At 82.6% G+C, this 12,500-nt stretch overlaps 1 protein-coding gene across 1 annotated transcript in view; it reads left to right on the top strand.

The window, feature by feature from the left end:
* LOC125320980 (collagen alpha-1(I) chain-like) overlaps positions 1-12,500 on the top strand; it is an 18,483-nt gene that overhangs the window by 4,921 nt on the left and 1,062 nt on the right. Inside the window, exons 5-6 of the mRNA XM_048293408.1 lie at positions 1-436; positions 782-1,183. The exon at positions 1-436 is cut by the window's left edge and continues 11 nt beyond it. Coding sequence (XP_048149365.1) covers positions 1-436; positions 782-1,183 — 838 coding nt within the window. The remainder of the gene's footprint in view (positions 437-781; positions 1,184-12,500) is intronic.

The raw sequence follows: 12,500 nt of genomic DNA on the forward strand, positions 1-12,500 counted from the left end.
GCAACCCAGCCCGCCGGCAACCACGGCAGCCGGGACAGGCCAGACACCACGGGCCGCCCCAGCGTCGCGGCTCAGTCAACGCCGGCCGAAAACAAGGAAGGGCGAGGCGCCGCCGCCTCGCCAGCAGCATTCTCACAGGGCTCTCTGTCGGGCTTCCGGTCCACTCTCGGCAGGCAGGCCGGCCACCGCAGGCCGGCCGCCGCCCCTGAGACATTCCCGCCCGCTGCGCGGGTTCCCCAGCTTAGGGCCGAGGAAGGGGGACGCAACTTCAAAACACAGCGGGACGGGGGGGGGGGCGAGGCGCCGCCGCCCCGCCGCCCCGCAGCAACATCGGGCGACTCCCGTCACCGAGCCCCTCGGCCAACCGGGCGAGGCCGAGGCAAGGCCGCGCGCCCCACCGAGCGTTCCCGAGGCACCGCCGACACACCAAGCACAGGTCGGGAGCCGGGAACGGGGCGCCGCCACCTCGGCCAACTGGGCCCACCATCCTCGGAGCTCTCGGGGAAGGGCCAGGGAAAGCCCCGTCAGGGCTCCGCGAAACACAGCGCGCCCCGGCCGCGTTCGCCCCACCGGCTGCCAGCCACCGCACCAGACTGACAGCCGAAAACCGAGCCCGCGCCGAGCGGGCGGCCGGCTTAAGGCCGGGCAGGAAAGGAACGAGGCGCCGCCGCCTCGGGCCACCACCGGATTTTCCCTGCGGCCCCCCTGCACGGAGTCGGCAGCCGCCAGGGTCGGAGGGGGGGGATACACTCACGGCTCGCTCTCTCTCCACCCCACCTAGGCCGCCAAGCAGCTCGCGCCGTCTTTCGGCCTTGCCCGTCACTGGGGCTGGGAAGCCGGGATAAAGCCACGCGACTCCTATCCCGCTCGTTCGACACTCTTCGTTCTGGCAACCGCGCGCGCGGCCGCCGCTCTTGGCCTTCAACACAGGCACTGACACAGCCTGCGGGGACACGGCCCATCACCCGCTCCCATAATACGGACAGGCGAGTCCGAGGCCCCGGACGCCTCCAAGAGAACCAATCGTACTTGACCGGGGCGGTGCGCTGGCGCACGCCGCCTCCTACCATGACGCAACTGGAGGCAGCCAGAAACAGCGACCCCTTGGTGAACTTCCGGGACGGGTGGGGCAACAGGTCTACCCGGCCCCTGCCGAAATTTGCCCAAGTCCCGCCGGAGCCGGGTAGACCTGGTCGCCCCGCGACCGGGCGCCGCCGGCGGAGCCACGCCGACGGCTCCGCGGCGCGCCTGGCGCCCGCGCCCGCGCCCGGATCCGGGTAGACCTGTCCTCCCGGGGCCGCCCCCGGGCCGGGTAGACCTGGTCGCCCCGCGACCGGGCGCCGCCGGCGGAGCCACGCCGACGGCTTCGCGGCGCGCCTGGCGCCCGCGCCCGCGCCCGGATCCGGGTAGACCTGTCCTCCCGGGGCCGCCCCCGGGCCGGGTAGACCTGGTCGCCCCGCGACCGGGCGCCGCCGGCGGAGCCACGCCGACGGCTCCGCGGCGCGCCTGGCGCCCGCGCCCGCGCCCGGATCCGGGTAGACCTGTCCTCCCGGGGCCGCCCCCGGGCCGGGTAGACCTGGTCGCCCCGCGACCGGGCGCCGCCGGCGGAGCCACGCCGACGGCTTCGCGGCGCGCCTGGCGCCCGCGCCCGCGCCCGGATCCGGGTAGACCTGTCCTCCCGGGGCCGCCCCCGGGCCGGGTAGACCTGGTCGCCCCGCGACCGGGCGCCGCCGGCGGAGCCACGCCGACGGCTTCGCGGCGCGCCTGGCGCCCGCGCCCGCGCCCGGATCCGGGTAGACCTGTCCTCCCGGGGCCGCCCCCGGGCCGGGTAGACCTGGTCGCCCCGCGACCGGGCGCCGCCGGCGGAGCCACGCCGACGGCTTCGCGGCGCGCCTGGCGCCCGCGCCCGCGCCCGGATCCGGGTAGACCTGTCCTCCCGGGGCCGCCCCCGGGCCGGGTAGACCTGGTCGCCCCGCGACCGGGCGCCGCCGGCGGAGCCACGCCGACGGCTCCGCGGCGCGCCTGGCGCCCGCGCCCGCGCCCGGATCCGGGTAGACCTGTCCTCCCGGGGCCGCCCCCGGGCCGGGTAGACCTGGTCGCCCCGCGACCGGGCGCCGCCGGCGGAGCCACGCCGACGGCTTCGCGGCGCGCCTGGCGCCCGCGCCCGCGCCCGGATCCGGGTAGACCTGTCCTCCCGGGGCCGCCCCCGGGCCGGGTAGACCTGGTCGCCCCGCGACCGGGCGCCGCCGGCGGAGCCACGCCGACGGCTTCGCGGCGCGCCTGGCGCCCGCGCCCGCGCCCGGATCCGGGTAGACCTGTCCTCCCGGGGCCGCCCCCGGGCCGGGTAGACCTGGTCGCCCCGCGACCGGGCGCCGCCGGCGGAGCCACGCCGACGGCTTCGCGGCGCGCCTGGCGCCCGCGCCCGCGCCCGGATCCGGGTAGACCTGTCCTCCCGGGGCCGCCCCCGGGCCGGGTAGACCTGGTCGCCCCGCGACCGGGCGCCGCCGGCGGAGCCACGCCGACGGCTTCGCGGCGCGCCTGGCGCCCGCGCCCGCGCCCGGATCCGGGTAGACCTGTCCTCCCGGGGCCGCCCCCGGGCCGGGTAGACCTGGTCGCCCCGCGACCGGGCGCCGCCGGCGGAGCCACGCCGACGGCTTCGCGGCGCGCCTGGCGCCCGCGCCCGCGCCCGGATCCGGGTAGACCTGTCCTCCCGGGGCCGCCCCCGGGCCGGGTAGACCTGGTCGCCCCGCGACCGGGCGCCGCCGGCGGAGCCACGCCGACGGCTTCGCGGCGCGCCTGGCGCCCGCGCCCGCGCCCGGATCCGGGTAGACCTGTCCTCCCGGGGCCGCCCCCGGGCCGGGTAGACCTGGTCGCCCCGCGACCGGGCGCCGCCGGCGGAGCCCCGCCGACGGCTTCGCGGCGCGCCTGGCGCCCGCGCCCGCGCCCGGATCCGGGTAGACCTGTCCTCCCGGGGCCGCCCCCGGGCCGGGTAGACCTGGTCGCCCCGCGACCGGGCGCCGCCGGCGGAGCCACGCCGACGGCTCCGCGGCGCGCCTGGCGCCCGCGCCCGCGCCCGGATCCGGGTAGACCTGTCCTCCCGGGGCCGCCCCCGGGCCGGGTAGACCTGGTCGCCCCGCGACCGGGCGCCGCCGGCGGAGCCACGCCGACGGCTCCGCGGCGCGCCTGGCGCCCGCGCCCGCGCCCGGATCCGGGTAGACCTGTCCTCCCGGGGCCGCCCCCGGGCCGGGTAGACCTGGTCGCCCCGCGACCGGGCGCCGCCGGCGGAGCCACGCCGACGGCTTCGCGGCGCGCCTGGCGCCCGCGCCCGCGCCCGGATCCGGGTAGACCTGTCCTCCCGGGGCCGCCCCCGGGCCGGGTAGACCTGGTCGCCCCGCGACCGGGCGCCGCCGGCGGAGCCACGCCGACGGCTTCGCGGCGCGCCTGGCGCCCGCGCCCGCGCCCGGATCCGGGTAGACCTGTCCTCCCGGGGCCGCCCCCGGGCCGGGTAGACCTGGTCGCCCCGCGACCGGGCGCCGCCGGCGGAGCCACGCCGACGGCTCCGCGGCGCGCCTGGCGCCCGCGCCCGCGCCCGGATCCGGGTAGACCTGTCCTCCCGGGGCCGCCCCCGGGCCGGGTAGACCTGGTCGCCCCGCGACCGGGCGCCGCCGGCGGAGCCACGCCGACGGCTTCGCGGCGCGCCTGGCGCCCGCGCCCGCGCCCGGATCCGGGTAGACCTGTCCTCCCGGGGCCGCCCCCGGGCCGGGTAGACCTGGTCGCCCCGCGACCGGGCGCCGCCGGCGGAGCCACGCCGACGGCTCCGCGGCGCGCCTGGCGCCCGCGCCCGCGCCCGGATCCGGGTAGACCTGTCCTCCCGGGGCCGCCCCCGGGCCGGGTAGACCTGGTCGCCCCGCGACCGGGCGCCGCCGGCGGAGCCACGCCGACGGCTTCGCGGCGCGCCTGGCGCCCGCGCCCGCGCCCGGATCCGGGTAGACCTGTCCTCCCGGGGCCGCCCCCGGGCCGGGTAGACCTGGTCGCCCCGCGACCGGGCGCCGCCGGCGGGGCCACGCCGACGGCTTCGCGGCGCGCCTGGCGCCCGCGCCCGCGCCCGGATCCGGGTAGACCTGTTCGCCCTCTGGCCGGATGACACCAGGACGGTACGCTGACGGCTCCGGCAACAGCTGGTGGGCGCAGCCGACCCCGGAGACAAGGCATCCTCCGGCCATCCCAGAGCCGGGGGAACCCCACAGCCCCGGAACGCCCCGGAACCGGATGGCTCTAGCAGCCCTGTCCCGCCGGAGAACCCGGTTTCAAAACCAATAAATATTTTCGACGAAAATCGACCTTTAATTTTTGAACGAGTACATCTTTCTTCTGCTAGGAACAAGAAAGTTTCCTGGGGGAAAAAAAAATTTTTGCACATTTTATTTCGTTTTCTTGGGGGCCCACACCACACCCGGCCACGCTCAGGAGGATCGTGTGCCCTTAGCTCGGCCAGCCCGCACACATTGACGCACCAAAACGGACTCCCCACCCCACCCCGGGCACCACGCCCAGCTCCACCAGAGCAGAGCACTTCTAGGGAGACAGCGGGAGGGGGAAGCAGGTACATAGGGAGGAAGAGGAAACGAAGCCGACGGCCGCTCCGGCGCGACTGGCCCCGCCCACCAGGAGGGGGCCTGGGCCGGGGCCGGGCCGGGGCCGGGCGGCCGCCTTCGGGTCGGTTCTTTCGGGGTCCGCCGAGGTCCCCGGCACGCGCCGCCGCTCCGGCGAGCCGCGGGGGCGCCGCGCCGCGGCGCTGCAGGCCGGCAGGGAGCGGGCGGCCTCCGGCGGTTGGAGCCCCGCCCGCCGGCGGGGGCCGGGGCGGGGGCCGGGGGCGGGGCCGGGGCCGGGGCCGCGGCCGGGCGGCCGCCTTCGGGCCGGTTCTTTCGGGGTCCGCCGAGGTCCCCGGCCCCCGCCGCCGCTCCGGCGAGCCGCGGGGGCGCCGCGCCGCGGCGCTGCAGGCCGGCAGGGAGCGGGCGGCCTCCGGCGGCAGGAGCCCCGCCCGCCGGCGGGGGCCGGGGCCGGGCGGCCGCCTTCGGGCCGGTTCTTTCGGGGTCCGCCGAGGTCCCCGGCCCCCGCCGCCGCTCCGGCGAGCCGCGGGGGCGCGGCGCCGCGGCGCTGCAGGCCGGCAGGGAGCGGGCGGCCTCCGGCGGTTGGAGCCCCGCCCGCCGGCGGGGGCCGGGGCGGGGGCCGGGGGCGGGGCCGGGGCCGGGGCCGCGGCCGGGCGGCCGCCTTCGGGCCGGTTCTTTCGGGGTCCGCCGAGGTCCCCGGCCCCCGCCGCCGCTCCGGCGAGCCGCGGGGGCGCGGCGCCGCGGCGCTGCAGGCCGGCAGGGAGCGGGCGGCCTCCGGCGGCAGGAGCCCCGCCCGCCGGCGGGGGCCGGGGGCCGGGCGGCCGCCTTCGGGCCGGTTCTTTCGGGGTCCGCCGAGGTCCCCGGCCCCCGCCGCCGCTCCGGCGAGCCGCGGGGGCGCCGCTCCGCGGCGCTGCAGGCCGGCAGGGAGCGGGCGGCCTCCGGCGGTTGGAGCCCCGCCCGCCGGCGGGGGCCGGGGCGGGGGCCGGGGGCGGGGCCGGGGCCGGGGCCGTGGCCGGGCGGCCGCCTTCGGGCCGGTTCTTTCGGGGTCCGCCGAGGTCCCCGGCCCCCGCCGCCGCTCCGGCGAGCCGCGGGGGGCGCGGCGCCGCGGCGCTGCAGGCCGGCAGGGAGCGGGCGGCCTCCGGCGGCAGGAGCCCCGCCCGCCGGCGGGGGCCGGGGCCGGGCGGCCGCCTTCGGGCCGGTTCTTTCGGGGTCCGCCGAGGTCCCCGGCCCCCGCCGCCGCTCCGGCGAGCCGCGGGGGCGCGGCGCCGCGGCGCTGCAGGCCGGCAGGGAGCGGGCGGCCTCCGGCGGCAGGAGCCCCGCCCGCCGGCGGGGGCCGGGGCCGGGCGGCCGCCTTCGGGCCGGTTCTTTCGGGGTCCGCCGAGGTCCCCGGCCCCCGCCGCCGCTCCGGCGAGCCGCGGGGGCGCGGCGCCGCGGCGCTGCAGGCCGGCAGGGAGCGGGCGGCCTCCGGCGGTTGGAGCCCCGCCCGCCGGCGGGGGCCGGGGCGGGGGCCGGGGGCGGGGCCGGGGCCGGGGCCGCGGCCGGGCGGCCGCCTTCGGGCCGGTTCTTTCGGGGTCCGCCGAGGTCCCCGGCCCCCGCCGCCGCTCCGGCGAGCCGCGGGGGCGCCGCGCCGCGGCGCTGCAGGCCGGCAGGCGGCGGGCGGCCTCCGGCGGCAGGAGCCCCGCCCGCCGGCGGGGGCCGGGGGCCGGGGCCGCGGCCGGGCGGCCGCCTTCGGGCCGGTTCTTTCGGGGTCCGCCGAGGTCCCCGGCCCGCGCCGCCGCTCCGGCGAGCCGCGGGGGCGCGGCGCCGCGGCGCTGCAGGCCGGCAGGGAGCGGGCGGCCTCCGGCGGCAGGAGCCCCGCCCGCCGGCGGGGGCCGGGGCCGGGCGGCCGCCTTCGGGCCGGTTCTTTCGGGGTCCGCCGAGGTCCCCGGCACGCGCCGCCGCTCCGGCGAGCCGCGGGGGCGCCGCGCCGCGGCGCTGCAGGCCGGCAGGGAGCGGGCGGCCTCCGGCGGTTGGAGCCCCGCCCGCCGGCGGGGGCCGGGGCGGGGGCCGGGGGCGGGGCCGGGGCCGGGGCCGGGGCCGCGGCCGCGGCCGCGGCCGGGCGGCCGCCTTCGGGCCGGTTCTTTCGGGGTCCGCCGAGGTCCCCGGCCCCCGCCGCCGCTCCGGCGAGCCGCGGGGGCGCGGCGCCGCGGCGCTGCAGGCCGGCAGGGAGCGGGCGGCCTCCGGCGGCAGGAGCCCCGCCCGCCGGCGGGGGCCGGGGGCCGGGCGGCCGCCTTCGGGCCGGTTCTTTCGGGGTCCGCCGAGGTCCCCGGCCCCCGCCGCCGCTCCGGCGAGCCGCGGGGGCGCCGCGCCGCGGCGCTGCAGGCCGGCAGGGAGCGGGCGGCCTCCGGCGGTTGGAGCCCCGCCCGCCGGCGGGGGCCGGGGCCGGGCGGCCGCCTTCGGGCCGGTTCTTTCGGGGTCCGCCGAGGTCCCCGGCCCCCGCCGCCGCTCCGGCGAGCCGCGGGGGCGCCGCGCCGCGGCGCTGCAGGCCGGCAGGGGGCGGGCGGCCTCCGGCGGCAGGAGCCCCGCCCGCCGGCGGGGGCCGGGGCCGGGCGGCCGCCTTCGGGCCGGTTCTTTCGGGGTCCGCCGAGGTCCCCGGCCCGCGCCGCCGCTCCGGCGAGCCGCGGGGGCGCGGCGCCGCGGCGCTGCAGGCCGGCAGGCAGCGGGCGGCCTCCGGCGGTTGGAGCCCCGCCCGCCGGCGGGGGCCGGGGCCGGGCGGCCGCCTTCGGGCCGGTTCTTTCGGGGTCCGCCGAGGTCCCCGGCCCGCGCCGCCGCTCCGGCGAGCCGCGGGGGCGCGGCGCCGCGGCGCTGCAGGCCGGCAGGCAGCGGGCGGCCTCCGGCGGTTGGAGCCCCGCCCGCCGGCGGGGGCCGGGGCCGGGGCCGCGGCCGGGCGGCCGCCTTCGGGCCGGTTCTTTCGGGGTCCGCCGAGGTCCCCGGCACGCGCCGCCGCTCCGGCGAGCCCCGGGGGCGCGGCGCCGCGGCGCTGCAGGCCGGCAGGGAGCGGGCGGCCTCCGGCGGCAGGAGCCCCGCCCGCCGGCCGGGGCCGGGGGCGGGGGCCGGGGCCGGGCCGGGGCCGGGCGGCCGCCTTCGGGCCGGTACTTTCGGGGTCCGCCGAGGTCCCCGGCACGCGCCGCCGCTCCGGCGAGCCGCGGGGGCGCCGCGCCGCGGCGCTGCAGGCCGGCAGGGAGCGGGCGGCCTCCGGCGGTTGGAGCCCCGCCCGACGGCGGGGGCCGGGGCCGGGGCCGGGGGCGGGGCCGGGGCCGGGGCCGCGGCCGGGCGGCCGCCTTCGGGCCGGTTCTTTCGGGGTCCGCCGAGGTCCCCGGCCCCCGCCGCCGCTCCGGCGAGCCGCGGGGGCGCGGCGCCGCGGCGCTGCAGGCCGGCAGGGAGCGGGCGGCCTCCGGCGGCAGGAGCCCCGCCCGCCGGCGGGGGCCGGGGCGGGGGCCGGGGGCGGGGCCGGGTCCGGGGCCGCGGCCGGGCGGCCGCCTTCGGGCCGGTTCTTTCGGGGTCCGCCGAGGTCCCCGGCCCCCGCCGCCGCTCCGGCGAGCCGCGGGGGCGCCGCGCCGCGGCGCTGCAGGCCGGCAGGGAGCGGGCGGCCTCCGGCGGCAGGAGCCCCGCCCGCCGGCGGGGGCCGGGGGCCGGGCGGCCGCCTTCGGGCCGGTTCTTTCGGGGTCCGCCGAGGTCCCCGGCCCCCGCCGCCGCTCCGGCGAGCCGCGGGGGCGCCGCGCCGCGGCGCTGCAGGCCGGCAGGCGGCGGGCGGCCTCCGGCGGCAGGAGCCCCGCCCGCCAGGAGGGGGCCGGGGGCCGGGGCCGCGGCCGGGCGGCCGCCTTCGGGCCGGTTCTTTCGGGGTCCGCCGAGGTCCCCGGCCCGCGCCGCCGCTCCGGCGAGCCGCGGGGGCGCCGCGCCGCGGCGCTGCAGGCCGGCAGGGAGCGGGCGGCCTCCGGCGGTTGGAGCCCCGCCCGCCGGCGGGGGCCGGGGCGGGGGCCGGGGGCGGGGCCGGGGCCGGGGCCGCGGCCGCGGCCGGGCGGCCGCCTTCGGGCCGGTTCTTTCGGGGTCCGCCGAGGTCCCCGGCCCCCGCCGCCGCTCCGGCGAGCCGCGGGGGCGCGGCGCCGCGGCGCTGCAGGCCGGCAGGGAGCGGGCGGCCTCCGGCGGCAGGAGCCCCGCCCGCCGGCGGGGGCCGGGGGCCGGGCGGCCGCCTTCGGGCCGGTTCTTTCGGGGTCCGCCGAGGTCCCCGGCCCCCGCCGCCGCTCCGGCGAGCCGCGGGGGCGCGGCGCCGCGGCGCTGCAGGCCGGCAGGGAGCGGGCGGCCTCCGGCGGCAGGAGCCCCGCCCGCCGGCGGGGGCCGGGGGCCGGGCGGCCGCCTTCGGGCCGGTTCTTTCGGGGTCCGCCGAGGTCCCCGGCCCCCGCCGCCGCTCCGGCGAGCCGCGGGGGCGCCGCGCCGCGGCGCTGCAGGCCGGCAGGGAGCGGGCGGCCTCCGGCGGTTGGAGCCCCGCCCGCCGGCGGGGGCCGGGGCCGGGCGGCCGCCTTCGGGCCGGTTCTTTCGGGGTCCGCCGAGGTCCCCGGCCCCCGCCGCCGCTCCGGCGAGTCGCGGGGGCGCCGCGCCGCGGCGCTGCAGGTCGGCAGGGAGCGGGCGGCCTCCGGCGGCTGGAGCCCCGCCCGCCGGCGGGGGCCGGGGCCGGGCGGCCGCCTTCGGGCCGGTTCTTTCGGGGTCCGCCGAGGTCCCCGGCCCCCGCCGCCGCTCCGGCGAGCCGCGGGGGCGCGGCGCCGCGGCGCTGCAGGCCGGCAGGGGGCGGGCGGCCTCCGGCGGCAGGAGCCCCGCCCGCCGGCGGGGGCCGGGGCCGGGCGGCCGCCTTCGGGCCGGTTCTTTCGGGGTCCGCCGAGGTCCCCGGCCCGCGCCGCCCCTCCGGCGAGCCGCGGGGGCGCGGCGCCGCGGCGCTGCAGGCCGGCAGGGAGCGGGCGGCCTCCGGCGGTTGGAGCCCCGCCCGCCGGCGGGGGCCGGGGCCGGGCGGCCGCCTTCGGGCCGGTTCTTTCGGGGTCCGCCGAGGTCCCCGGCACGCGCCGCCGCTCCGGCGAGCCCCGGGGGCGCGGCGCCGCGGCGCTGCAGGCCGGCAGGCAGCGGGCGGCCTCCGGCGGTTGGAGCCCCGCCCGCCGGCCGGGGCCGGGGGCGGGGGCCGGGGCCGGGCCGGGGCCGGGCGGCCGCCTTCGGGCCGGTACTTTCGGGGTCCGCCGAGGTCCCCGGCACGCGCCGCCGCTCCGGCGAGCCGCGGGGGCGCCGCGCCGCGGCGCTGCAGGCCGGCAGGGAGCGGGCGGCCTCCGGCGGTTGGAGCCCCGCCCGACGGCGGGGGCCGGGGCCGGGGCCGGGGGCGGGGCCGGGGCCGGGGCCGCGGCCGGGCGGCCGCCTTCGGGCCGGTTCTTTCGGGGTCCGCCGAGGTCCCCGGCCCGCGCCGCCGCTCCGGCGAGCCGCGGGGGCGCGGCGCCGCGGCGCTGCAGGCCGGCAGGGAGCGGGCGGCCTCCGGCGGCAGGGGCCCCGCCCGCCGGCGGGGGCCGGGGCCGGGGCCGGGGCCGGGCGGCCGCCTTCGGGCCGGTTCTTTCGGGGTCCGCCGAGGTCCCCGGGTCCCGCCGCCGCTCCGGCGAGCCGCGGGGGCGCCGCGCCGCGGCGCTGCAGGCCGGCAGGGGGCGGGCGGCCTCCGGCGGCAGGAGCCCCGCCCGCCGGCGGGGGCCGGGGCCGGGCGGCCGCCTTCGGGCCGGTTCTTTCGGGGTCCGCCGAGGTCCCCGGCCCCCGCCGCCGCTCCGGCGAGTCGCGGGGGCGCCGCGCCGCGGCGCTGCAGGCCGGCAGGCAGCGGGCGGCCCTCGGCCCATGTTTACACGGAGAGGTAGGCGGACGCAGGCCCTCTCAGACCCACTCACAGCCCCGCCGCCCCCCTCTCTTTTTGCCGCAGACGGCCACAGCTGCACGCACGTAGACACAGAGAGACACTGACACAGGCGCGCATGGGCATGGGCACGCACGCTGACGCCGACGCGCTCCCTCCCCCTCCCTTCCGTCGCCCTGTCTCTCGAGGGTTGGGGGCGCTCCTGCTCTCCACCATCAGCCTCCCTGGCGCCACCCTCAGACTTTTCCCGCCCCTGCCCAGGGTCCCATCAGCCAGTTCGGACGGCGGCGGCGGCGGCGGCGGCGGCGGCGGCGGCGGCAGCAGCAGGGGGACGAGGACTTGGGTGCCGAGGCGGCCAGGGTGTTCGGCGAGCAGGCCGAGAGCCTGGTGCAGAAGTAGGGCCAGCGACAGTCTGCAGGTGGTGGCGGGATGCTTGGCGCTGTCTCTTTTCGAAGGAGCATCCTGTTCCGGCCGCTCTGAGCCTTTTGGTTCGATGGCGTTCCTTCCCGCCTACCCCCAGCCCCGCTCAAGGCTGCGGCGGGACGGAAGCGAGGCGGGCGGATGGGGGAGTGAGAGACGCAGAAATCAAGGTGCGAGGCGGGGCAAGGGCACGGCAGGCTTTCGAGGGCCGGGAGCCGGGCTTAGAGAGCGGACGCTGCTGTCCGTTTGGGCACGGAGGCGGCGGGAACGCCGCTGGCTCCTAAAGAGTCCCTCCTTCCCTCTCCGGCAGTGGCGGGGGGAGCGGGCTGCAGGCAGGGCGGCGGCAGGGCGGGCCGGAGCTGGGGAAGCGCGCGGCAGGGGGTGACGCTGACGGCCGCTCAGGCATGCAGCCGGCAGGGACGCCGCCGTCTGGGACCGACAGTCACTCGCCTTCACGCCCCAGCTTTCGGGGGGGGGGGGGGGGGGGGAACCAGCGCGCGCGAGCGGCCGGACGTGCGGGTTGGCCTCCCGAGACGTGCTCGCGGGCCTGGACTGGGTCCCGGGGCTGCGGGTCCGATCGACGAGACCTGGTCTCCCCAGCACCAGGAGGGGAGGCCGGGTCTACCCACATGGTGGGGGCGGGGGGGCGGGGGGAGGGGGAGGGGGGCGCTGGCGGAAGGCCTCGAGCTCCAGGAGGAGAAATCTACAAAGGAAACAAATCTACGGGCCGCTCACGCCGCTACAGTTCCAAGCGGGGCCTGGAACAAGAGGCCTGCCCGCCGCTCCACGGCAAACCCATCGGGCCGCCTGACGGGGGAAGACAACAGCTCTAGCCCGGGGCCAAACGGAAAAACCCCATCGGGCCGGACGGGGGAAGACAACAGCTCTAGCCCGGCGCTAAGCGCCAGGCTGGGCAGGGCCAGGCAAGGACGGCAAACAGCTCTAGCCCGGCGCTAAACGCCAAGCTGGCAGGGCCGGGCGGCGAGGACAGCAGGTCTACCCCGGCGCTAAGCGGCAGGCGGGCGCCGCCTGACGGGGACGGCAGGTCTAGGCCGGCGCCGAGCGGCAGGCCGGGCGGGGCCGGGCGGCGAGGACAGCAGGCCTACCCCGCGCGCTAAGCGGCAGGCGGGCGCCGCCTGACGGGGACGGCAGGTCTAGGCCGGCGCCGAGCGGCTGGCCGGGCGGGGCCGGGCGGCGAGGACAGCAGGTCTACCCCGCGCGCTAAGCGGCAGGCGGGCGCCGCCTGACGGGGACGGCAGGTCTAGGCCGGCGCCGAGCGGCTGGCCGGGCGGGGCCGGGCGGCGAGGACAGCAGGTCTACCCCGCGCGCTAAGCGGCAGGCGGGCGCCGCCTGACGGGGACGGCAGGTCTAGGCCGGCGCCGAGCGGCTGGCCGGGCGGGGCCGGGCGGCGAGGACAGCAGGTCTACCCCGCGCGCTAAGCGGCAGGCTGGCGCCGCCTGACGGGGACGGCAGGTCTAGGCCGGCGCCGAGCGGCTGGCCGGGCGGGGCCGGGCGGCGAGGACAGCAGGTCTACCCCGCGCGCTAAGCGGCAGGCGGGCGCCGCC

Source organism: Corvus hawaiiensis, unplaced genomic scaffold (assembly GCF_020740725.1).
Source record: "Corvus hawaiiensis isolate bCorHaw1 unplaced genomic scaffold, bCorHaw1.pri.cur scaffold_32_ctg1, whole genome shotgun sequence".
NCBI classification, from domain to species: domain Eukaryota; kingdom Metazoa; phylum Chordata; class Aves; order Passeriformes; family Corvidae; genus Corvus; species Corvus hawaiiensis.